Consider the following 25945-nt stretch of genomic DNA (forward strand, 5'->3'; position numbering starts at 1 on the left):
ACATTTACCCCAATAACCCACAGACTCCAAGTCACCATTTGTGCTTGATGTTCAAATGGGCATGACCTGCAAACATTGAACTCCTCAGACTGCCTTGCTTCAAGCCTCTTGCCAAAATGTGTCTTTTTTTTTTTTTTTTCTAAGAGAACTGACTTCTGTTGGCAAGTTCCAACAGCTAAGCATATGTGCCAAGAGTATCTGAATATTGTGGTACTTACAGTGGAGGAACCTGCATTATGTCCCCTATGAACTTTTGCAGCACATTTTCCAGATCTCCTTTTGTTATCTGATCTGTAGAAAGAAAACAGTAGTATGTTAGCATGGATTATTCACATGGCTCTAATGGCATCGGTCACGTTCTGCAGATATAATGAAGAGTTCCCACCCATCTGAATTTAGATTGGGTGAAAAACACCAAAGAAAAGAGATAAAAACCAGAATGTAGGTAGGAGGGTGAATTGTCACAAAAAGAGTAGAACAAACTATCCAAGGTGATTAAGACAGTCTGGATGCTTTCAGAAGGGCAGAAATCTCAATATACACAGTTTTCTTCTGCAATTTCTCTCTCTTGGGACTACAAATTCATTTTTGTTGGGAACTATGCAAAAACTACAAAATTGTCCTACTCTGATTTTTGTTAAAGAACCAAAAAGAATAAAATGCTCATCTAACCTTGGTAACTTCTCTTTAATAGTACCTGACTGCGGGGAAAAGAAAATATTATTACAGAACAAAAGCATTGTGGTTTGGTTTTTTTTCCTAGTGAAGAAAAAGACTGCATCTGGAACAACACATCAAATTTCCGTATCAAACAATTAACCTGCAAATGCACACCAGGATATTGTTATATATTAAGTAAGGCAATTTTACTGAAGAAATCCTGTTAAAGGAAAATAGCTGCTTTAGGCAATCTACTCTCTTTTAAAAGCACATGTACACATCTGTCCCACTTTTATTAGAAGGCTATAACTTAAGTAGCTGATTGCTTTGGTTCTTTGAAATACTATTCAATAGAGATGACATTCATCCCTAATTTGTTTAGAGAGTGCAAACATAAGATCCATAATCACAATGCACTTCAGTGAACTTCTACTGCCTAGGACTTGACTAGTCCTGTTTCTTGTAAGTTATATTCAATTAGCGTCACCCTGCTAAGTCAACAGCATCCTGGAACATAAAACAACCAAATGTATTTATTGAGCCTTCATTATGTTTTGGAAGAGCCCTTTACTTGCAAACCTTACAAAACAAATCTATTTCTTGCTGTAAGTAAAAAAGAAGAGGTTTCTTTCCACAGCAGCTTTGGAAGATGGCAATGTGATACCTCACTTTTGCCAAGCACACTTTGCAGCATCAAGAGCAGATGCTGTCCCAAAGCTCCAGCAGCTGTCTCAAGAAATGTCATTAACGACAAGGTTGCAAGGCATGAAAGTCCGTCAGGGATGCTGAGAGACACTGAGGTACATCAGAATATGGGGGAGGAACAACAAAACAGTAAGTCTGGATATTCTGAAGAGCTTCTTACATGGTTATTTCAATCTTCTGTTTGTATTACTTTAGTTCAGCAACAAAGTTACGTGGTGGAAAGTTAGCACGACCCAGCTCTATGCCAGTGATCCTGTGAAACCCAGGTTGCTTCATGCTAGAATTTAGTATTTAAGATCTAAGCATAAGTGTCACTTGGGGTTCTCTTTCAGTTTTCACCTCATGAACTGCATTTGTGGCCAGGGCATTTGATGAGACACCTGATTCAGTTCCTGCTCTGATCTCGTATTCCCCTGACTGAGAGGTTACATCTCACCTCTAAGGAAATCACTCATGCTATAGGCAATCTCTACCTCAGGAAAGGAAAAGGAAAAGAAAAAAACAAAAACAAAAAAGAAAACATCCCCGATGTGAGAAAGGAGGCATCAAGCCATTAAAAAACAAAGTTGTGTGATGTGTTGTCAAAGTAAATATTTACAGATGAGTTTGCTAAGCTTGAAAATAAATCATATTTGTCTTCTGCAATACATCATGGCACAAACTGGCATCTTGCCCTCTCCTAGAACAACACACAAGCTGGTGGAGCTTTCATCCAGTTCTCAGTTATAAAGAATGCGCTATTAATCTTGTCCCAAACAAAAAGTTTCACTATGTCTAAATCGTGTATTTGTCCCAGGCATCAGTTTGGACTCATGGCTCTGCAGGGCACACAGCCACATGGGAACCAGCTCCTTCACCGCCTCTCGGCTCCCACCGTCGCATCGGCAGCACGGGGGGGAACAGTCCTGCCACCCAGGAGAACTGGTCCCTCGGCTCACTCGTCTCCCTCACCTGGCTGCAGGCTTGCGTTTAGCAGGTTAACAACTTGTCTGGTCAGCAAGTTTAGGGCAGCATTTGGACTCAACCCTCCATCAAGCATGGAATACGAACATACCCAGAAAGGCTACTTGGCACCAACAGTTCCAAAACTTTCCCCATTTGACTTCCCTTCTCCGGTCCCTGAGAGTAAGGGGCTGAGAGATGTTTCTGCAGGACACATCTGTCGCTGAACTTGCCACCAAGAGTTCGTCTGTTCCTCTCAATATCCTCATTGCAAATACCAAGTATCTGCTGTATTGCAGACCAGGAGTTTCTGCTAGAAGCTGGATTTAAACTGCAGCTCCGTGTGCTTCCCGGGAGGGGTGCGGATGCTGCCACCCTGCTTCACAATGATTTCAGTGAGGACTGTCGAGGTTTGGCCCACGGGACAACTGCACCCGGTCCCCAGGAATAACGACAGCCTTAGCTTAGAACAAAACGATTGTACCGGCTCTGTGAGAACACTCTTTGGAATACGTCCAATCCAATGCTGCTTTCTAAATCTCCTCCTAAGCCTTCAGACTGACAGCATGGTTCTGTGATTTCTGCACAGACTCTGCGTCTTCCAGTGGACCATTCCCTACGATTCTGAGCATCCCAAAGCACCCAAAACTTCTGGCCTTCAATGCTTCTAAAAACATTTAGTTTAAGCCTATTAGCTTTTAACATGAAAATTTTAAAGAACAGTTGTGTTTCTGAACAGTGGTGACGGCTGATCAATTTTCCTGCTACAATCATGAAGGCAGTTAAACAACGTTACCAAACCAGAAGGTGCCAATTGTGCCACAACCTCAAGAAGCCTCCACTGAAGGGTGACACTGCCGTGCACTTGTTAATAAGCTACACCAAACGGAACACCAGAATTATCCATGTCAGTCCAACAGAACTAGAGCAGATGACCTTGATTCAGTCTGGCCCAGCACAAATTATTCGCAAACGGACAAGCAGAATGCTGAAAGGACTACTTTTTCCAAATTATTCAGGTAGTGCTGTTGAACACATATACCAGCATAATCAGCAGAGACCTGCAGAAAATCCTCATGAATTTTGTTCTCCATGTCTGGATATAGTCTGCAGGCAGCTGGAAGCGGGTTTCAGAATGTGCATTCCTGTGCATAGTTACAAACACTAAAAAAAGGGGAAAAAATATTAATGTTCTCAGTAAAGCGGAATGCGAAACACTACTTGCTTCCAAAGTCAGCATCTGATAGCCCGGGAGCTGTATGAAAACATAACCTAATTTCATGTGGAAATGTAAATTTGTTGTCTGATAAGAAACCAACAAAAAACCATGAGACGTTCGGGAGGGGGTTAAACCCAAGGAGCTCTCTTTAGTACATCCTCTCACTGCAACTAACTGTAATACACAACTGTTTGCTTTCTAAGCTGCTGTCTAGGGACACTTTCCAGGACTAAAATATAACACTTTCTTATAGTTAATATAGCAGGAAACTTTCCGCAAGCACTTTCCTCCAGAATGACTCCGCTGGACCACAAGAAGTGTTGTGTATATCTTGCAAGCTGTTTTAGTGCCCCTTCTCTGCACTAAAGCCCAATCCTGGATGCTGCTGGCACTGCAGGATTTCTGTTCCCTAGCAGATGCTCTCCTTCTCCCAGGATCCCTCCAGGTGTCAAAGGAAAGCTGAAATTCAGCTCAAATATCTGGTTTGTCTGTTCTTGGAGTACTAAGCGGGATTACGGATAGTAGGCTACCCAGAGAATTATGCAGAAAACAAGCTGCTTTGGAGAATACACTGGAAAGATGAGAAAGACATACTTTATCAGAAGAATAAGGAAGGAAATACAAAACATGTAGATAGCATGGAAAAAAAAGAAGTATGCATGTTCTCTCTTCTTTCTGAAGAATTCAAATTTGACTGATTTACACTGACATGGAAAGCAACTTAGACCAATTTCACGAGCATTTCTTTCAGCCGTCAGCTTCAGCAAAAGGAAACTTCATCCAGCACCCAAAACTGCACAGCCCCAGCAACACCAGTACTGCTCTTCATGAGACTGTATGATGAACTGGATCATGCAACTGATCTCAGTTTAAGAGAAGCAACTCAAAAGGGGGTATTTTTAACCCAAACCAGCTCCCCAAGCACACAATCTAACAGAAAGCTAAACCACCGTAACAGAGGAGGTGGTGCAGAGGTGGGAGTTACTACAACAAAAATTGCCAGTGAAAGAAACGCATGCAAAACCACCGTTCTAAATTCTGTCTGCAGTAAACAGTACAAAATAAAAAAGCAAGACTAGTGTTTCAAGAAGCAATTTTTTTTTAATTAATTGTTCATGGGAGTTGCATCTACTTGAAATGATATTTCACGGTTTATATGTGAGCAACTACCTAAAATGAATACTATTCAGTGCAGTAGAACCACAGCATTCCACTTTCTGGGAGGTATACATAAAAACCAAGAAAGTGTTTTCCAACCATCATGAAGTGTTGGCAACTCTAACACCACAGGGATGCTCAGTCCTTCAGAAGCTTAGAGAGAGACTTAGAACTTGATTCTGAAGCAGAAGCAAATGATCCAACATCTCTGAATAACATCAACTAGTAAATAATACTATTGAAAATGATCCATCGAGTTAATGTGGACAAGAAACTCACACTTCCCTGCCTCGTGCAAAAAGCAAAACTGCAGAAGAAAGGAGATTGGGGGTGAGGGGTGGAATCCAGGCTACTGTTTTCATCATGTTATTAACAAGAGAGATAATTTACTTCATGTAACTATTACCAGGTACTACAAACAGTGTGGGACCTATAAGAGTTGCTAAGCAACCAGTCACCTATTGGGATTTTTTACTTTTTTTCCCAGATTGTAAAAGAACTAATGGCAAATACATTGGGTGTGTCCCTGGTTGGTCCTCCATTTTTTCTAAGACATGCTGGGTATTGTGGAATGTCCACTCCAACAAAGCCACAGTCAGGATTACCTTTGAGGTCTTAAACTCCTGCACTTTTGCTCTGTGGGTCAGAAAAGTTCATTTATTAAAGTTGCTAGGACACAGACTGCAAGCAAGAGCAAGATCTGGTAGGTGAACATATGCAGAAAGTAGTTTATGCCACCCCCATTTTACATTGAGCAGTCTGTAGTTAAAGGGGAGTCCTAGAGGGAAGATCTAAGGATTTTATTCCTCCACTGGCCCTGAAGGGTGTTACTCAAAGAGCACTCATGAGACTATACACTGAAAGAAGAAAACTTTACTGGACACAACATGTCATTTGTCAGACTGTCAAAGATTTAAAATGGCACAGCCCTGCTCAATCCTGTTTTCTCTCTCCTAATGTCTCCTTTGTTTTCTTCCAACAGAAATGAACACTTGTACTGGCCATAATTGCATGAGGCTGGTCTGCATTACATGAGCACTGAAGTTGAAGATGAAATAATCCTAGTTTGATTTCACATTTACATTTAATTTACAGACTTCCAAACATCTCTTCTGCTTTTCTAAAATAGAGACCATTTGTGCCTTCAAATTACATCAAGTACATAGAAACATTTATGCTTACCATAAGGTTTTTCTTCAGTTACTTTTCCTGTAGCATCTAATGTATCAGTAGCTTTGCCCAGCAGTCCAATGGCAGTGTACTTCTAGGAAGGAAAAAGAGAGATTAGTGAGTCAGGTCTTCAAGGTTGTTTCTTTTTTCTCTTTTTTTTTTTTTTTTTATTAATAAACACTGCAAGTACCAACTATTTCAAATCGGAACAGGAAGATTGCTATCTGAATAGCCAATCCAGCAAGTTTGTGTAACTAAAAGCAAAGATGAAAAGACATTAAACAAAAATTAAATCCCACATTACATGCGCCTATGATTTCAATTTTAGAAGCCCCAGGGAGAAGCAACATGGAATCCAATTTTTACTATAAATACATCAATACCACAAAGAAGATAATAGGGTGGTAAAATCAAAGTCTCTGTGGGGTGTCATATGTCACTGCTGAAGCAAGGCACACAAGAGTACCTTTCACACACAATTTTTCTGTTCCTTAAAAATCTAAAAAAAAAAAAAAAAAAAAAAAAAAAAAAAAAAAAGACACAAAGACCTTTACTTGTAAAAGCAAAACACCCACTTCCAAGGCAAAGCATTGCAACAGTTCTGCCATGTGATGCACTGATATGCAATAGCCTAAAGCTGGAGTTTTGAACATCTGGAATCTGGTAAGGACCTTGTGATTAGCACGAGGAGTGCAAGCAAGGCCACCAAGTGACATCTCTGCTTGTCACGGGTTCTCCAAATGTTTCTGTTTCACCACTCTTCCTAAAGAATTCTTCAGTTTATGTGTTTGTATCTTGCAAGAAGGAATCAACCTGTTCCCAGGCCAGTAGCTCTTGTCCCTGTTGCATTATCGCTGATGTCCTTCTCTTCCACATCATCACCCTCAGCACTGCCAGGCTGTGCGTGTACGGCCAGAGTTACTGGAGCTGACAGGATCTGCCCGTGAACCAGCCGCCCTGTGTCTTTTCACTAGGCTGCCAACACATGAAGACTCACTCTGTAACATGAGTTTGGGTCAAGTTTGGAGATACCTTCAGGCATTAAAATCTGCAGTTTGACCAACTGCCTGGCCCATTCCATTCCAGTTCCCTCAGCCCTATGTTAAGCCCAGGGCCCTTCAAAGTAAAGCACTTATATAGCCTAGGAGAGAAAAATCAAGGTGTTCCACATGCCTAATTCCCAGTAAGGTTTCAATTAATTTACTCCAAACTGACCTAACACAAATGTGAATCAAATTGTAAAAGGATGCATCTTCCAGAAGCTGGTTGAGCAAATTCTACTGAAACACATCTAAACATGCATAAGCACGAACATTTTACTCTTTAATGCAATGCGTCCTTTTTCATGTACTTGAAAAGTACAAACAAGCTCAAGTAATAATAGTGTGGGCACATAAATGACACCTACAAAATGGGACTACTAAGACATGCCTTGATTTTGTTCCATGTGACAACCTGCCACTTGAACGTATTTCTTCAAGCAACTGCTGCAAAATGGAAACAGCAGGAATAGTCAGACAAAAGGCAGTGGAGTGCACACTTCGATATAAAAATAACTGTATTCTATGCTTACCGCATTAAGGATACCTTTTCCTAAATACTGCAGATGTCTGAACCTCCCAACAACTGCAAAATTAGGCATTTCAAAATCAAATTCTTGAAGTTTACATATTTTTGGAATACATGGAAATAAACTAAAGGAAGAATGGATGAAGGCTGCACCACAACAAATATTTAAATACATTTTAATGTTATCTGCTTTTAGGACCACAAAATTATCTGCTTTCCAAGACATTCAGTGATCTAGTTCTTAACATTTAATAGCATAGCTAGAAAGAGACATTATTCAGTAACTATTCCAGAGGTTAACAAAAACATGTGAGCAGATCTTAATAAATTTAACATGATGAATTAACTTAGCAGTTCAATAAAACTCTAAATCTGAAAGTCTGAAGCCTCACACACCGTCTTCAGATGTTTCCAAATCAAAGCACTGATACTACTTCGGTTTGAATTACTTTCTTCCTCTTAATTCTGGTTTTGGCGATCTTGCTTCAGGCTAGCTGTTACAAAAACATGTTATATTTACCTCCCAGCAATGGAGAAATAGTATCATCTGTTTATATGTAAACACAAACTATATGAACAATACAATCCAAATCTCAATATTTGACTTACCCTTTAATTTCTGCAAAAATGGCAAAAAGCCCTCCTTAAGCATTAGTCACAAATCCCCATTCCTAGCAGGAGCCTTTAAAGAGTCACAAAAGACTCAAGCCAGCAATGCAATAATCCACAAAGAAAGCTATAACAGGTCAGGAAATTAAGAATTACAGTTGGTTTATGATCAGTCTCCAGAGTGCCCTTGGGTATCTACAATTATATATCATAATTCTTACTAGCCACTTAATAGGGTTTATTTCCCCTTTGTTGGTGTGCAGGACCTGGAGCTTGTAGAAGGTAACATAAGAGTCCAGACTTAATCTATTGTTCCTCTTATTTTATGTCAAAATTCAGCATTAACTCTCTTTAGACTCTAACTCATACTGCTCTCAGAAGCACCCAACAGATTCTGAGTCATTTAACAAGTCTTTGGTGACCTTTTCTCACCTGTGGTCACGATCATTTACTTCTTTCAGTTTTATAAAATACATCTAGGGGCATTCTTCCTGTACTCTTAAATTACAAATCACTGCAGGAACACAGACAGCAACTGCTCACAACCACACTGCCTGCAACCCACTCAACCTGAAAAAAAACCCAAACAAGGTAGTAGGTGTTGCAAGCAGTGGAAAAGCATAAAAAGTGCAGACTGTGATGGGAATGTCCCTATCTCGGCAGCTCGTCAAGAGAACGCTCTGCCTCTCAGTAGCCCCTACATTCTTGTCTTCTACTCATCTTGAGACCCAGACCCAAACCACTGAAAGATTAAAAGCAGCACCTCAGCTTCCCTATGAGCCTCCATAATATGCAACTGTAGTGCACTAAAAGCCAAGATCAAGTACTCCCAGCGACAACTTGCAAGCACTGCTGCACCAAGCATTAACTCCAACTTCTAAGGGTGGTCTGCAGGGTCCCAAAGCAGAGCCTCACAGCTGTACAACAGTACAACAACTCCGAGGGCACAGAGACCTTCCCCCACCTATCCTGAAATAGGGAACGGCTACATCTCCCAGCCTTCTAGAAAACCGCTTTCTTGACGTTACGGCAACTGAAACGAAAGGCAAAGTGATCAGAAGCCCTCGAGTATAAGCAACTCATTCACACTAGTGAGACAGCCTTAAGATGATGCTTTACAGTGACAAACCACTGCACTCTGTCAACGACAATGTAATGCAAAAGCTCTGTCACACAGTCGGGGACATGGATGGTGGGTGCTGCCTCTACAAGACCAGAAAGACAGAGAAGTGCCCCAGCAGCCATAAGTGTACCACCATATCTGTGACTAGAAAGAAACAAGCCATAAAAGCCAGGACTGGAGGAAGAACTGGATTACAGGAACCCCAAAGAAACAAATTACAAACCTTGTAATAAATCTGACAGATCTTAGGAAGAGGAATTTTGGTTTAGAGTCACAACCACAGGGCACAGTCAAAATTCTCACAAGCAATAAACCATATGATGTTTACAATAATGTTTTAGTAAGAGAATAGCCATAATTTGGCTTTTTTATTTCATATCCAAATCCTTATACTAAAACAGAATGGGAAAGTATATCCATAAAAAGCCAGAGAAAAAAGCCAGACTTTATAAGTATATGTATTTAACTGTGAAAGGAGGAAGAGGAGGAGAAGGAAGAAGAATCCTCTCCTGTTAGAGGGGCTGTGGAGCCAGCAGAGCGCTGAGCTGCACAGCCCACCCGGGGCACTCCTGGAGGCTGCAGCCCGTGGGCTGAGCGCCAGGCATGTCTGCCCCACTTATCAGAGCAAATACCAGACAGAGCAGGGAACAGAGCTTCTCAGTTTTAACTGTTAATATATCAAAGTTGTATTTGGAAAGAAGCCAGAGGCTTGAAATCTTAAATTACCGCATGTTTTAAAAGCTTTTTCAAACACGAAGAAGCAACACTTTGGAAGAGCTAGACAGAAACACAAGAAATTACGAAATAAGGTCACTAGTAGCTGTCAGGAAGATTTTAACATGGCTCCCACTGCAAGAATTTCCCGGGCAAGCAAGCTCTCTGGAAGAGGCAGTTCATAAGAGTTCATCCAAGGATGACCCATTTTCTAATCACGGCAGCAACTGAACATAGAACTGTAAAGGAAAATAAATTTTAAAAGGCTATAGTCCCCTGTGCAAGAGACTGAAAGCTGGGCAAGAGAAGCCGCACTCGCAAGTCAATTTATGTAAACTGATGTCTGCATGTGGCTGACAAGTTTGAGGGAACATAAAACAAAACAAACAAACAAACAGAAAACCAAGTGCTCTAGAGAACCTGAAGGAAAGGAGAGCGAGCACGCAGCAGGCAAGCACTGATCAGAATCAGTGCTCCTGTGCTGAACCCAGCCAGTCTGCACGCCTGGTGGGAGCACCTGCATTTTCGTAGACTTAGATCACTGAGATAGTGAAGAGGCCTTAAACCAGGGCTGTCACACTCCTTTTCACCGGGGGCCACATCAGCCTGGCGGTTGTCTTCAAAGGGCCGAATGTAATTTCAGGACTGTACTAATGTAACTACTCCAACATTTATACAGTCCTAAAATTACATTCAGCCCTTTGAAGGCAACCGCGAGGCTGATGTAGCCCCCACTGAAAACAAGTTTGACAGCTCTGCCTTAAACTCTGAGTTTTACTGTAATATTCACTTCGTGTGTGATGATTTCTAAAGCACAACTAAGGAGCTCTGGATTTAGTATTCACATAACTGATATTTGCTGTTTGTATAACAGCAGCAGCTACCAGTGGTTTCCAGTATGCTAATCATCCCCCAAACCAAAGTAGTACACTAGGTAGACAAATAAGCTGGAAAAAAAACAAGGGTTGCCATAGTTTCCATTATTTTCCAAAACAAAGCACTCTCACTAAGCAGATTCCAATATATTAAAAGCATAGAGCCCTAATCTCTTAAAAGCAGGTTGCGCAGAGGCAAAATAAAGGCTGCAGGATGCTGGAGGAGTTCCATATTTTACGACAGAGCAAATTCAAAAAAACCCAAACAAACAAACCACAAACACCAAACATGTCCTCTTAACATACACAAACACTACAATTTATCTTCTCTACCATTCATTTTTTTTCTCCTAAAAGAAAAAGCTGACTTTGTGCTAAGCCTGCACTAAATTTTATTTACTGCTAGATGCTGTAATTGTACTGTCATTGCTGAAGAACTATCTGGTCTTTACTCTTGGACTAACAGGATTTTCTGACCTCTTACGTCAGCTTATTTTAAAAGCTCAAATATGTGGGGTGACTAGATTTTCAATGTGAAGGATGAGAACCACCTGTAATAGGGGAACCCACAGAAAATACTTTACCTGGAGTTCAGAGAAGCTTTAAGGTGGTAGCTAAAAACTGTAGCAAGTTTAAATTTTGGTGTGAGAGAGAAAGCAGGAACGGGGATGGGAGAGGAACAATCCCACCAGTAACGGGAACACTAGGTCACCCGAGGTAGCATCATGGCCACGTGCCACTTCTAAACACAATACAAGCTCAGAACATCCACAAGGGGATGCAGGTTAATGTGCAAAAGCAGCCGCTTGTTACCCACAGTCTCTTCACATAAACCTTTTCAGACACCTGCTCTCTGTGGAAACTTCTCTCACCAAAATATCTCAGGTTGGCTCTTAGATTTCATCCTCAGCTTTAACACCTGTTCTGTACCTGCCTCTTCGTTCTGTCTAGCACCTACACCACAGATTATACAAAACAAACAAAGATGACCTTTAGCTTCTATCAAAAACAGAGTTGTAAGGAAATCCATAATTCTCTGCCCAGAAATATAAGATAATCCTTCCAGAGGGGTAAGACTTTATAGGTACATACAAATTCATAGATAAAATTAAATGCATGAAAGCCTTTAGGTGAATTCAAAGACATTGCTAAGGCCGAGACACAGTAAATTCTAAAAGGCAGTGGTAAGAGAATCTCAAAATTACTAGAATGGAACACTACAGAAAACAAGGGAGAATGGCTACTTTAAATCTGCTAACATATTTTTTTTCCTTGTGATTTTTATTAAGAAAGAGAAAAATAGCTTTGCCATGTTGCAGTCTTGCAGGTTTTTTTTAATGAATGCGAGCAAGAACTAGCTGTACATGTAGCACAGACATATACACAATTATAGAAAGGTCAAGAGGAAAGAAGGTGACACTGACCTCATGAATGGAAGAACAGAAAAATCAGACTAGAGCATGCTCTTAAAATATCCTGCATCTTTGGAGGAAAGAGCTTCTGCAGCACAATAGGTGCAGTCTCCTCAAGATTTTCAACAGTTTAAAAAAAGTGTGAATATTAATAGAGCATGAAGCTGAGCTATTAATAGATTAGGCCTCTGGGGTGAACATAGAAGAGACTCGAGCATGTTAAGCCAGCTTACTGAGGGCACCACCACAGGAAAGTATGTATCTACGCTATTTAACAGCTGCTTCTTCTACAACTTTGTTTTGGGGATACTGGGCAGGGCAGGAAAGAGCAGATATTCAAATCAGCCTCTTCTCTCCTTATGATTTGTTACCAAAAAAGCAGCCTAAAAAAAATGTATTGTATGTTTTGCAGTAACAGGTAATCAAAATGTTGACCGTGTGTAACAGGTAAGCGGCACATTTAAGACCATTTTATCCAGCTAACGCTTTCCTGATTCCTGCAGCCTCCACTATGCGGGCTTAACATTCTCTCGGTGCATCTTTTGTACAGACACCACTCCAAGTTTTGATAACACCTTCTACACATTCTCAAAACACATAAAAGCCAACATCATTCATGCATCTTCCCAGCCTTCCTTTTATATAAGCATTTTCCTTGTGAGGAGGACAACCATACTTTCATAAAGTGACATTGATCTCTACTTAATATCTTGAGGCACTCAAGGAACAAGAAATCAGTTGTCAGTAATGTAAAATAATACACACAGAATAGAAACCAAATAAAAAACACTGGGTCTCTGAACCAACCTCCTCTGCTCTGGAAAGGGGTTGCAGAATTACAATAGAAAGTTCTGATTCTGCAAAAACTTTCTCAGGTGTCAGCAGCAGTTTAAAAAAAAAGGCAAACTATTATAGCAGTACTTGGATATAGCTGTTATAGACTACAGACGTAAGTAGGACAAGTTTTATTAATAGACTTGACATCTTTGCACTGTATTGTGCAAACATACAACGAAATATTCCTTGAATGTTTGCACAATAACATAACAAATACCACGTAACAGAAATGTCAAGATTTCTTTGTCCTATACCTATATTTGGGGAATGTAATAAAATTCATCTAACACACAAAATGGTAACTAAATGCATTAAATTAAGCAACTACTACCTGTCAGGAAGAATTCAGCTACCCAGTCTACACATCCATCTGCCTGTAGGTTAACATCTCTCATAAAACAATCACTCCATCTCCAATCTGCCAGTCCTGTTCCTCAAGGGAAACATATAAAACACCTTTCAAAACAAGCCTGGGAACCAAAATTCATAACTTTCCTGGGTTCAGAAAAAAACACAGGCTCAATAGAGGTACTGTATTTATGGCACACTATAATGTTACCTCACACCAGCCCCTTCACATGCCACAATGTATAATCCACCAGGCTCTCTGTTTCCCCTAGGAGACGACCTTATCATCTCCTGCTTTCCTTTCCTGCCTCCCTTGTAAGGAAACAATAATTTCTCTGGGCTTGAACAGAGGCAAAGTAATGACATTTTGTATAGCTACAATCCATTTTGTTTAAATGAGCAGGTCACATACTGCACTCTTTTTTTTGTTACCTCTCCCATCTCTCTTCAAAAAGAAACTCAGTCAGAGCCTTGGTTACTGTGGATGGGATACCACAAACAAAGAGGTGTGAGAACGTAAAAGGGCATGAACCACAGAGTGAAAAATGAGAAGGTGTTGCAGACGAAAAATGTCCTAGGGAAAGAGCTAAAGATAAAAACAAACTACTTTTACTTGGATTCCTCCAAGGCAAATAGAGACAGTTGGATATGATATAAATGCAATTCGGAAGTGCAACTAAAACCACAGATGAACACAAGCAAGATGGGATCTGAAGAATCATCAGGCATGTACAGTCCCCCTTGCCTCGTGACTGGAAGCTTGGCTGATCAGTTGTGAACAAACCCTTGCTACACCACACAGGAGATAAATTGTTTTCTTACTCTATTTTATTAAAGTAGGTAATAAAATGTAGTCCATCTGTGTGGAACAGTCTTGGGGTCCTATCTATAACTGCTTGCCCACACAGAATTGTTGGTAATACCACAGACATAAGCATTAACTACTTTTTTGTTCAGAAATGGTCTAAAAGATACCTACTTCACTGAACTCTAACCAAATCTAAAATACACTTAGTTTTCCAGTCTATTTTAGACCTGAGAAAGGGCTTGCACATCCAAATGCCTAGTTTTCCATGCTATGCCGATTAGGCTAATAAAAAGTATTACCACTACCCACAAATCTTGCCCTTCTAAGACAATATATGAATATGAAAAAAAAAACAGAACATATCACTATGTACTTTATGAAATAAGTAGTTTTGGTTTTACCCAGCTCCAAAAGAAAGCAAGATGAAGCAAAGAGCTCAGCTGGTGACAATGTAGAGAAATTTTTAAGATTAAAAGCAAGAGCACACACCACCAAGAGCATCCTTCAAAAGAAAAAGTCAACTCAGTTTTCTTGCACTCATAACTCAAACATATGAACTGCAGCACAAACTGCTTTTGAAATACATTAAAAACAAACAAACAAACAAAAAAACCCACCAAAACACACACACACACACACAAACCACCACACAGGCTTTTTAAAAAGAAAATTAGGATTTCCAAAGGAATAGCGCTTACACCATCACGATGTGCATGTTAACGTTCAAATACACAAATGCTGGCAGATGAACAGAGGTTGCAGAGCTACCAAGTTCTTATAAGCCTCCTGAAAACACACCAATAGAGGAAATAAATCTATTGTCGCTTCTACTAAGAAAAAGGCTCCAGAGGGAGCCCCACTGTATTACTGGATACCAAAGAGTCCACATGGGGCTTTGGTATCTAACGAGCTGTAAACAAACGAAGTCACAAGAAAAGGCTTCATTAGTTCTGCTCCTTATAGAACTACTAGATGTACTTTTTAATGCATTATTAATTCATTTAACTCATTGCCAAAAGATGGAAGCCAAGGACTTAATTAAAAAAAAAAGTGAATTCATGGAGAAAGCTAGCAACCTCTCTGTTTGAGAAGTTAAGGGATACAGATTACAGCCTAATTTTTAGGACAGTAACACAATCACAGGAGGTAAAGAAACAACCTTTTTTATGGACACTTTGTTCTGCAGCATCTGGTGCCAACCCTCTAGAGAAGCAATTTTGCAACATACTAACTTTAAGCCCAAATCACAGGATTTGAACCAATCCCTGCTTAGGCAAAGCCTCTCTCACAGGACACAAGTGTGACTGGCAAGTTTTGAGACCTGATCATTGAACTAGCACTCATTTTCCATCCAGGATTCATAAGAACTCAGATTTTAACAACTATACTAAATTGAAGTTGTCACATATCAGGTCACTGATGCATCTTCATTGTGCCCATATTCTCTTTCTCTTTCTAGTCCTTGTGTTATAATTGGAGTTTGGGTTTTACTCTATCCAGCTTGGGAATTTTTTCTTTTTTTTTTTTTTTTAATTATTATTTCTGGATAGTGTTTTGTTCTGGACAAGCCACCACCTTTGAGTTTGAATTTTCTATTTTAACTAGTCTCTGCCCAAGCTTGTGAAACCAGCTGAAAGTACTCAGACAATTCCCCTCACGTCACTGAGCACTTGAGCGTTCGGATTGTGTATGGACCTTGACAAGTTCCATCCTCAGATAAAACCAATACGCCAATGATTTTCGCTCACTGAGAGGCAGGGATTTCAATCACCGTTTGGTGGATGGCCAAGTTCTGGCTTCACTCACACTAGGATGACTCAAATTCTCACAGGGTGAACCCAGATGTTATCTCACTGAAAAACACGCAAATTAAGCACGGAACTGAAGTCTGAAAATTTCAATTACCCTGTTTTATTCCACCTAAAAATAAAGGCTGTATGTGTTAGAAAACACATCTCCTCCAAATGGAAAGTATTAGAATCATGGAGAATTTCATTGCCTATTGCTCTTCCTTATTTTCTTCTCTGATGAGTCCCTGACCGTTTACCTCATTGCTTCCTTGTAACAGCATGTTCCGATAGATGAGAGGCTTTAAAACAGGATTACCGCTTTGGAAACTGTGCTGCTAGGTAGCATTTTCTAACCCATTTACCCCCTCAGAAACCACTTCTACATCATGTTTGAGACAGACCAGTCACCCATAAGACTGAGTCATTTAGAAACAATTTACCATACAAAAAAATGGGCCCACCCCCATCATATTCATTTTACTGGTGAAGCAGGAAATACTTCCTCATTCTACTATCTTTATTTCGCAACCATGATAAAACATTTTCCCTCAAAATAATGCAGTGCAAAAAGTCCAAGCAAGACCAAGTCCCAGAAAGCAAGAAGGAAAAGCAATTCTCCTATGGAACACGTATTAAATGCTCTGTATTTAAATTCCAGATCGAAGAGTGTTCAGCTTCTCACCCTCACTTGGAAACAAACAAAACCTAAGCCAGCTTACACATATTTTTATTTCTGGATAAATATTAAGAATTCAATGAGAAATCTGGAATATTAAGTAGGTATTGCCCTTGGCTACACATTCTATTTGTTTTGAGTTAATTCACAAGGAGGTCAAACCAATGGAGAACTAGATTTACACTGCAAGAGTAACACTCCTTGTATAATGTGTACGAGCTGTGAATCAAGTGATAATGTTCAGAGCTGCCACACAGAGTCAGGAAAGTTTCACACAACGTTTGGGAAAAAAAAAAAAACAGAAATAGTCCAATCTCTGGCAGAGCCACCATATGGAGTTTACTGCAGTAACATACGTTTTGGCCACTCAGCATAGCTCTGCTGCCAACAATGTTAGACTGAACTATTTCTTTACAAGATACATTCCTATAACCAAGCAGTAAATCCTAACCAGAGAGGCTCAGACAGTTCATCTGAATCTTTAGAGCAATCAAAGGAACAAAAGAAAAACATCACACTTCAGCAAATACTTTAGCATCGACAATGGTAAAAAAAGATGAAGTAAGAGCATAAACTCCTAGCACATGGCATGGGATACAAAAAGATACTCAAATCTTCTTGTCATAGATTTATCTGTATGAGATCTCTCTCCACATTATGAGCCATTGTTGTCAGTGTAGTCAAAAAAAAGAAATAGGCAGGTACCTGTGGGAGATCCTTCACCTTCTTTAAGCCTCTCAAATTATTGCATGCCTAATTTATTCAAGTATAAATAGAAAACAGGAAAGCAGAGACAAGCTCCAAAGGACGGCTCACAACTGCCATGCCTCCTGGCAAGGACGGTACCTACCTCACACTCTCTGTCACAACAGAACACACAAACAGTTGCAGTGGAAGGGCTGATCTACTGTAAGGATGCAACTTCACTCGCCTCATTGAATCAAGTTCCCCTCCCTTGTCCCTCAGAAGCAGCTATAATCCTTCTTGAGGTCTCTGGGCACAACGTTTGGCTGGATAACACTCCTACTGCCTACAGGACTTCACAATGCCAAGGAGCTTGTGCATACTCTCTTCTGCCAAAAAGGTTGAAACTATTTCATCCATCACAGCTGTTTCCACTGTGAACATCAGCATAACAGATAAAAAACATGTAAAGCAATTGAATTAAGTCAACAATTTTCAAATATTTAGCTATGATGACTTGATCTGAAGTATCCAAATGCCTTTTTTTAATTTAAAAGTTCTTTAGAAGGAGATGCCGGGTGGTAACTGCTTACACTTCCACTGCAAATCCAGCTCCAGCTGCTTACTGTATGTTCAAAACACAGATGCCTCTGAAATCTGGTCCTATAAACCAACTGCAAACCCACTACAGTCGGTGCAGAGACTTACACTGACTGCAGTAAATTCTGGATCAGACTCTACAGCTACACCTTTTTATCCTGGTTGTGCTCTCTTCCATCAAATTATTTTCCTTTCAGTTGAACTGAAGATTGTCAATGAAATTCTACCTCGGGTTATCAGTTCGACACCCGTAAAGAGCTGAAGTGTTCAGACCAGGAGAGAATGGGAAAAATAGCAGAATAAAATGGCTTTCAATTTGCTGAGCCCACTATTGACTTTCCCTGAGTATAAGATGAAATCTGGAAGGCTTAACTGATTTCTGCATCTGCCATTCTTACCTAAACTTCTCATTTTAAAATAATGGCTAAAACCACAGAATTTTACTTGCAAAGAAGGAATCAACACCAATAGATTATTCTTGGGGGTACATGCACTTGTTTGTGTATGTCACACCTACAATCTGGATGCACTCGCCAAAGACATAGTACAACTAATCAAAAGCAGCAATGAACAAGATCACCACCTGTGAACGCTCCAGTCTGGATTATCTCACGCAGCCACAGGGTTTTTGTTACCCTCGGCTTCTTACATGTGCCTGTCCATGTGTTTGTACGGCACCAGTCTATAGGAGCTGCAATCTGGAACAATAGCTACTATCACGAACGCAAAACACCCTTAATTCCAAAAGGTGACTCTTTAGGCCCCGTGGTATTTAAGAAGAGAGAAAAGAAATAAAGACCATCTGTTACTGCAAGCTAAATAACAATTATGTTATCTACACATAAGGAAAACAACCAAAAAACTGAACTGTCACATACAATTACGTCCCGAAAACATCATTTGCGCTGCCATCTTCATTACAGTTTTTCTCCCTTTTTTTGTTAAAAACACTAAATATTATAGAAATCTTCCTGTAAAATAGGAATTTGGTCTTTATTAACATTTTGCAGAAAAAACAAGACAAAGGCTTTAAAATAACCATTCTGAGCACAAAAGTCTTAATCAAATTTATGACTAAATGCAAAAAGGAACTGAAATTCACATTTAAACTAAATATGCAGGATGGCTGAGATCTTTGTATGTTGATGCAGCTCTTCCTTGGAAGAGAAAAAAGAAAACAAACAAACAACCCCACTAATCCAAGTCATTCAGCACTGCTTACCTTGGAACCCGCCAACATCGCTCTCAGCATTTTTGTTCCTTTTCCAATACCAACCACTGCAAAGACAGAAGGAGAAATGACACTTCAAAACTAGCTCTGCAGTTCCCTTATTCAACACCATTCATTACTAAATGTTACGCTAGTCAGAAATACAGCCTTTCATGCTCTGTTAGCATAGAATCAATGCTTATGAGAAAGTATCTCTGATGTTCAAACAACACGAGAGTAGTGAAAGGAAGAAAGTTTAAAGCAGAAGATAAATAAGCTCCATTTATTGCTAAACTGCTTTAATTCAACACTCAGATATATTATCTTTTAATCACCAAAGAAATGGATAGTGCAATTAACACTGTCTCTGGTTTGATGAAGGCTATGGCTCACCAATAATGAATCCAGCTTTCACTGTAACTTAATAGCCCTTTTAAAGGTTGATAGTGACCAAGAGTAATACAGCCAAGATAGTACAATGGAAGTGTTTATCACACTTACAGCAAGAAAGTAAAATAATCAAAAGGTCCAATTGCCTCTATCAAAAATCTTCTATAATCAAACCCTCCTATTATTATGTATGTACAGACCACTGCCTTTTCAATCTTAAACCAGTATTCTGCAAACTAACAGTCAGCTTGTCATAAAAGCAGCAGATGGAAAAAGCACTTTATTTTATTTTAAAGTTTTTTACAACAAGGTGCTTTCCTTGAATACGCTTTTCTATTTATTTTCTCTACATAAAGCGATCCAAAAAAAAAATCACAACAGAAGGAAGATGAGAAACAATGAAAATTTTAGAAGGAAATTAGTTTCATGTACCACTCATGGAATACGTAACAGCTTATGTCCTTGATTTTAATAAAACTACAGGACTTAAGGGAGCTTGCAGGAAATCAGCTTTGCATTAACCAGGAGCAAGTACCAAAAGCATCAAATCAGACAATGAACTTCTTTTTTTTTGTTTTGTTTTGTTTTTTTAACAAACACAGGTACTCTACTGCTTCTCAGTCTTTACATTCTGAGAATCACTAGACTACTTCCTATTCTCAATTACTTCTCCTCTTCTTCCTGAGGGTTTCTAGTCACACACGCCCTTGTGCTTGAGCTTTTGTGCACCTTCAGTTCAGCCTGTTCCTGTCATATTCACCAGATACGAAAGAGCCGCAACACGGCTGAGAAAAGGAGATAAGCACACAGATAAAACTTTAGAACCAAGCACTTTTCTTGCAATGCAATGACATCACTGACACTTCAACATAACTGCTGAGCTGAAATTTTCTGAAGAGTGTCAAGATTCAACAGAATAATTTTAAAGAGACACTGAATGATTTTGTGAACAAGACACCAACAATCTTCCCATTTAATCATCAGCTTGTGTAGCACGTGCATTATTGAAAGGCAACAAAAACTAAACCTGCCAGACTACAGAGAGTGTAACAAGGGTTAACTGAATTTTTTACTTTTAATGTACCAGCCGCTAAACCACTTCTAGAATGGCATTTGCTGCTTGGCTGAAATAACATCTACTTTAGTTTCAGAAGAATTATCATTACTCACCTCTACCTTTTCATAAATGGCTTAGATTCTCCTAGGCCAGAGGACCTCCCATCTTCCTTACATAAGGCAGAGTGCATATTATGGAGCTGTGATCATTCTCAAAAGATGTAACCATAGTTCTCCTCAGAATTTTTACCACTAGGTTTTAATTTTTATACTTTTTCATCTTTTCTTCTATTATGGAAGCACAGCTCAAAACTGCCATATAGAAACAAGCCAAATATTTACAATTCCTATGGTACCTCAAGAAAACACTAAACTGGAACCATAGCTCTAGACAGATATTAAAAGAAGACAGTCACTAAGACTTGACCTACAATTCCTTGATTCTTGTATCTAAACATGAGACCCAACAGTGAGAAGGAGAAGCCGAGTCCCAGCTCCCACCACCTTCCAAATGTAATGGAAGCCACAGATGGGGACAGACAAAAGACTTTTGTCTCTCAGACAGCAGTCACTCCAGGCTCCTACCGGCGTGGGACCATCACATGCCACCTGGTCTCTAAGGTGCCTTTCACTCGCACACACCATAGATCAGGGATCTCTGTCTCTAAAGTCCTTCCCTGTTTACATTTGGTGTCAGTAAGGAAAGAAATACAAAAGCATACTTTCTGATGAAAAGTTATTTGCAGTATACTTGGCACACTAAGCAAGGCTCTGTACCAGCTAGTTCCCATGAACAAAGTTATAGACATGCAGTACATAAGATCTCGGAAACAGCAGTATGGATCAAGAAAGGTTAGAGGTTTCAGAAAATAAATACTTCTATTGTGCTACTGAATAACTTGTTACTGTTGTGTCCTCTCCTCCCTCCTCATTATCACACCTTAACCCACATGAAATCCAGGCACATTCCCTTTCCCACTCCTCTCCAATTTTGTTCTTTCTGATCCAGCTACCACTGATTTTTCTCTGTGTGTCTTATAAGGCAGTGGAATAAAAGATTCTGTGCTTTTTTTGATCGATCCATAGCATATTAAGGTGATGCACTTCTCTGTCTTTACCAGGCACATCAAGCCAAAGTACTTTTTGTCATGCCACAGGAGCAGGCTTTGGAGACTGCTGGGTATCAGAGAACAGTGGGAGAGGCAATTAAGAAGCACGAGACATTTTTCTTTTCCTAGAGCTCAATGCTGTTGACTTCTCACCATGAGCAGTAGCATGGTCAATGGGAACATCTGTGTAAAAGGAAAATGTCCGCTTCAGCAACGCACAAGGTATTTTCAAGTGAGCGGCCACATAGTACAGGAAATTGAAACAAAACGACTTTACTTCTAGGCCAAGAACATTATATTTGCAATGTTCACAGGTGACTGAGAAAGACAATTACCAGCCTATAGACCTCTATGAACAACAGTCTCAGCAAACATCTCCTCCTGAGAAGCCACTACATCAAAACGCAGCGGATTTACTTCCAGTGTCTACTCATGGTTTGTACCTGTTGATTTTAAGTACCAAAAAGGTATTGCTGTTATTTCTTCTAGCCCAGCAGAGCTATAAGGCTACAATTTAAGCAAGCTGTGGTTTGCATGTTACTCATCAACAGAACTGTTGGTGACAACGTATGGCAAGGAAATAATCCACACCCACAGATGAGATTTTCAGCACCAGCGATTTACACATTGATAAAACAAAGGAATCTCTTTGACGACGCCAGTTTATTAGGCAAGACAGGGCATGAAGCGAAATATGTTTCTGTGCTGAGCCTCAAAAAAAGCAGCAGCTGAATTGCTCTTATATATCTTTCATTTGGGGAGCATTATAACCTCAAAGGCTTCCTCAAAATTCCAGAAAAGCACTAGTTTAGGAACAAATACTTCAGAAAATGATGATGACTATAAATCCCCAGTTTACATAAAAACCCCCATCAATTTGGTAATCTGAGGTAATCTAGAATTAATCACACAAGGCCGTATTTTCATGCAGTAACCCACAAATTATTTCAGGATTGTGGGTGGGTGAGGGTGGAAATATAGCCTTCTCTTAAGAAACACATTATATGCATGTAAAAGTATATGCAGAGGAAACTTAACCCAGACTGCTCCTCCACAGTAACCTGTCCTTCCCCCAAAACCACAAAGTCTGCCCTGTGTATCCCAAATTGTTATTCCACCTCTGATTTCACATAGACCTGGAAATGTTTCCTAAAATCATTTTTTGATGACTGTATTTATATTTTTCATTACCCAGAACTCCTGCTGCTGCACTGTCCAAAGTTCCACCATGTCCAATTTTCAAAACCTTGTTTCTTTTGTTCTCATTTGTTTGCACACCAGCTTCTGCAAATAGAAATTGAAAGGAAGCATTATAGGATGACCTTAGAATGTAGGAAAAACCCCACATATTTCCAGATTTCTAAAGGAGATAAAAATAAATTACTTAAACAATGAATTAGTAGTGTAGAAATTGCTGTACAGAATAAGACTAATGATTCATCTAGATCTATTCCCAAACTCAACGAATTTTCAAGCTATTTTCAATTAGCTTCTAATCAAGTCTTATGTATCATTATGAACAGATGTTCAGAAAAAAAAAACCCTACTAGAAAACCTGGTGGACAGTTCACTTGTGACATTTCATTAACAAAGCATTCAAGAACTACCAGCACAGTCCCCAAAATCATCTACTATACACAATTCTATGCTACGTAGTCTGAGCAATTCTTGTATTTACTTTCATATAATGGACCACGTTTGTTTGCATGTACACAGCCCTGTGGAAACTTGCAATGAACCGAACCTGCTCACTGCCACTTTCAAGCTGTCAGAGCACCTCAACCCACCAGACTTCCTAGGCAGCTGATGTCTCCAGGAATTCTGCAGATTCCTATGCCCCTTATTTATTAGTATTAAATACGACAAATGCTCTAAGCTCCCTTGCCTGTTTCTATTATCTCTTCATTATGCCTTTTACATCAGGTAATCGGATATGATCCAGCTAAATCTCTTCCATGCAAAGCTGAATTGAAGTCAGTGCCTACACTACAGTTCACCACAGAGTAAATCAGCCTAAATAAGCCTATCTGAAAGCCCAGGTTCTCACTTCATCAATCAGTGCCCAAAAGCCCATACTAGATAATCAAGTCCCCATATCCATTATAAAGATAGTCTAGACCAGGGGTGTCAAACTCATTTTCACCGGGGGCCACATCAGCCTCGTGGTTGCCTTCAAAGGGCCGAACGTAATTTTAGGACTGCATGAATTTAACTACTCCTACATTTATATAGTCCTAAAATTACATTCGGCCCTTTGAAGGCAACCACGAGGCTGATGTGTCCTCAGGTGAAAATAAGTTTGACACCTCTGATCTAGGCCATAGTCACACCTTTGCAATGATCACACACCCTAATATCTGACACCCGTACTTCCCTGTGTTCAGAAAAAGAAGTTTCTGCAGACTGTGCCCAAGACTTTCAAACTCCTTGAAGCACTTTGTGGTTTCCACTCATTTGGTGATTTATTTTTAATAGCAATAGGCAGTGGAACTGAAGCAGAATATCCTGCCAGTGCTGCTCTGCAGCGATGCTGCTGACACCATTCTGGCAGGGGGTGCACGCTGTCCCTGGACTGTGCTCCACAGCTCACCAAGCCAGGATCCCCTGCACTGTGCACTGCGGGACTGCAGCTTTCTGCTGGGGCAAATCTCATCCCCGTTCAAAACGAAGGCTCACATCGTGCTGTACCTTAGGTGAGAACAAATGCCTGCCCCACATAAGCAAGTGATGAATATGGCCTTACAGCTCACCGTGCTGCATGACCTCCACACTGAGCCTCACAGAAACCCAGCAGCTCCACAAAGTGAACCAGAATGTATCCAGGAATGGCTCCACTCACAGAATCACAGAACAGTTGGGGCTGGAAGGGACCTCTGGAGATCATCCAGTCCAACCCACCTGCTAAAGCAGGTTCACCAGAGCAGATCACACAGGAACGTGTCCAGGTGGGTTTGAATGTCTCCAGAGAAGGAGACTCCACAACCTCTCAGGGCAGCCTGGACCAGGGCTCTGGCACCTCACAGTGAAGAAGTTTCTCCTCATATTCAGATGGAACCTCCTGTGCTTCAGTCTGTGCCCGTTGTCCCTCATCCTATCGTTGGGCACCACTGAAAGGAGTCTGGTCCATCCTCTTGACATTCATCCTTGAGATATTTATAAACATTGATGAGATTCCCTCTCAGCTTCTCTTCTCCAGGCTGAACAGACCCGGCTCTCTCAGTCTCTCCTCATAAGAAAGGTGCCCTAGGCCCCTCGTCAAGCTTTGTAGCTCTCCACGGGACTCCCTCCAGTAATTCCTTATCCTTCTTAAACTGGGGAGCCCAGAACTGGATGCACTCCTCAGTCTGGGCCATGCCATGGCTGTGAACTATCACCAAATTAAAAAAAAATAAAATAAAATTAAAAAAAAAAAAAAATCAAACCCGAGGTCTCGTTTAGTTTTCTGAGTGCGGAAGAAGAGGGTGCAGTGGCTCAACAGGGTTTGTGGTCCTGGCACCCCAACCAACGTGCAGACGCGACACCCACCCCACGGCCAGGCCGGGAAGGGCTTCCCCGCCCCAAACACCGGCGGCTGAACGGCCGTTCCCTCCGGGCCGGCCCGCTCCTGCCCCGGGACCCACCTCCCTGTCACCACTTCCCCGCTTCACCACCCAGCCCTCACCTCCGGGCCCAACCCGGAGCCTTCGCCTCAGCTCCCCAGCCCCTACCCGCCAGCAGCCTCTCCTTCAGCAGGTTGAGCACGCCGGCCGAGGTGGGGCCCTTGGGCTTGTACACCGCGAACAGCCCGCTCAGAGAGAACAGCTTCTCGGCGGACCTGCCGAGCACCGCGCCGCCCGCCTCCCTGGCAGCCATGCTCCCGGCAGCCCCGGCCCGGGGCAGCCCGCCCGCCTTCCGCCCCGCCCGGGGCCGCTGGGACTTGTAGTCCGGTGGCGGGAGGGGAGCAGCGGGCCGGGCTCGCCCGGCGCAGCCCGGCCCACCGGCGGGGTGTCCCGCGTGGGACACCGGCGGCTGAAGCCCTGCGGTCCCAACGGGGTGGATTTAAGTAGCTCCCCCCGGCAGAGGGGCTTCCTGCAGGCGTTGCTGGGGCAGTTCACTGAGCGGCGTGCCCCCCTTCCCCCGTCCCGATGTTAGTCCTTCTACCTTCGTTGCACGACTTGAAAGAATTATATTCTGCTGACTAGTTGCTGAGTCAATTAATCCTCCTGCCTTCGTGTGTGCCGTATATGTAAGAGTACAGGCAGGCCGCGCTCGGGTCTCGCCTCCATACAGCAGCGCAGTGGG

At 41.1% G+C, this 25945-nt stretch overlaps 1 protein-coding gene across 1 annotated transcript in view; it reads right to left on the reverse strand.

The window, feature by feature from the left end:
- TRUB1 (TruB pseudouridine synthase family member 1) overlaps positions 1-25532 on the reverse strand; it is a 35870-nt gene extending 10338 nt beyond the window's left edge. The window contains exons 1-5 of the mRNA XM_065639380.1: positions 25372-25532; positions 22856-22948; positions 19122-19177; positions 5867-5948; positions 219-291 (exon numbers count right to left, since the gene is read on the reverse strand). Coding sequence (XP_065495452.1) covers positions 219-291; positions 5867-5948; positions 19122-19177; positions 22856-22948; positions 25372-25516 — 449 coding nt within the window. The 5' untranslated portion in view covers positions 25517-25532. The remainder of the gene's footprint in view (positions 1-218; positions 292-5866; positions 5949-19121; positions 19178-22855; positions 22949-25371) is intronic.
- Between the last annotated feature and the right edge of the window lie 413 nt (positions 25533-25945).

The sequence above is a fragment of the Caloenas nicobarica genome, chromosome 7, assembly GCF_036013445.1.
Source record: "Caloenas nicobarica isolate bCalNic1 chromosome 7, bCalNic1.hap1, whole genome shotgun sequence".
Taxonomy (NCBI): domain Eukaryota; kingdom Metazoa; phylum Chordata; class Aves; order Columbiformes; family Columbidae; genus Caloenas; species Caloenas nicobarica.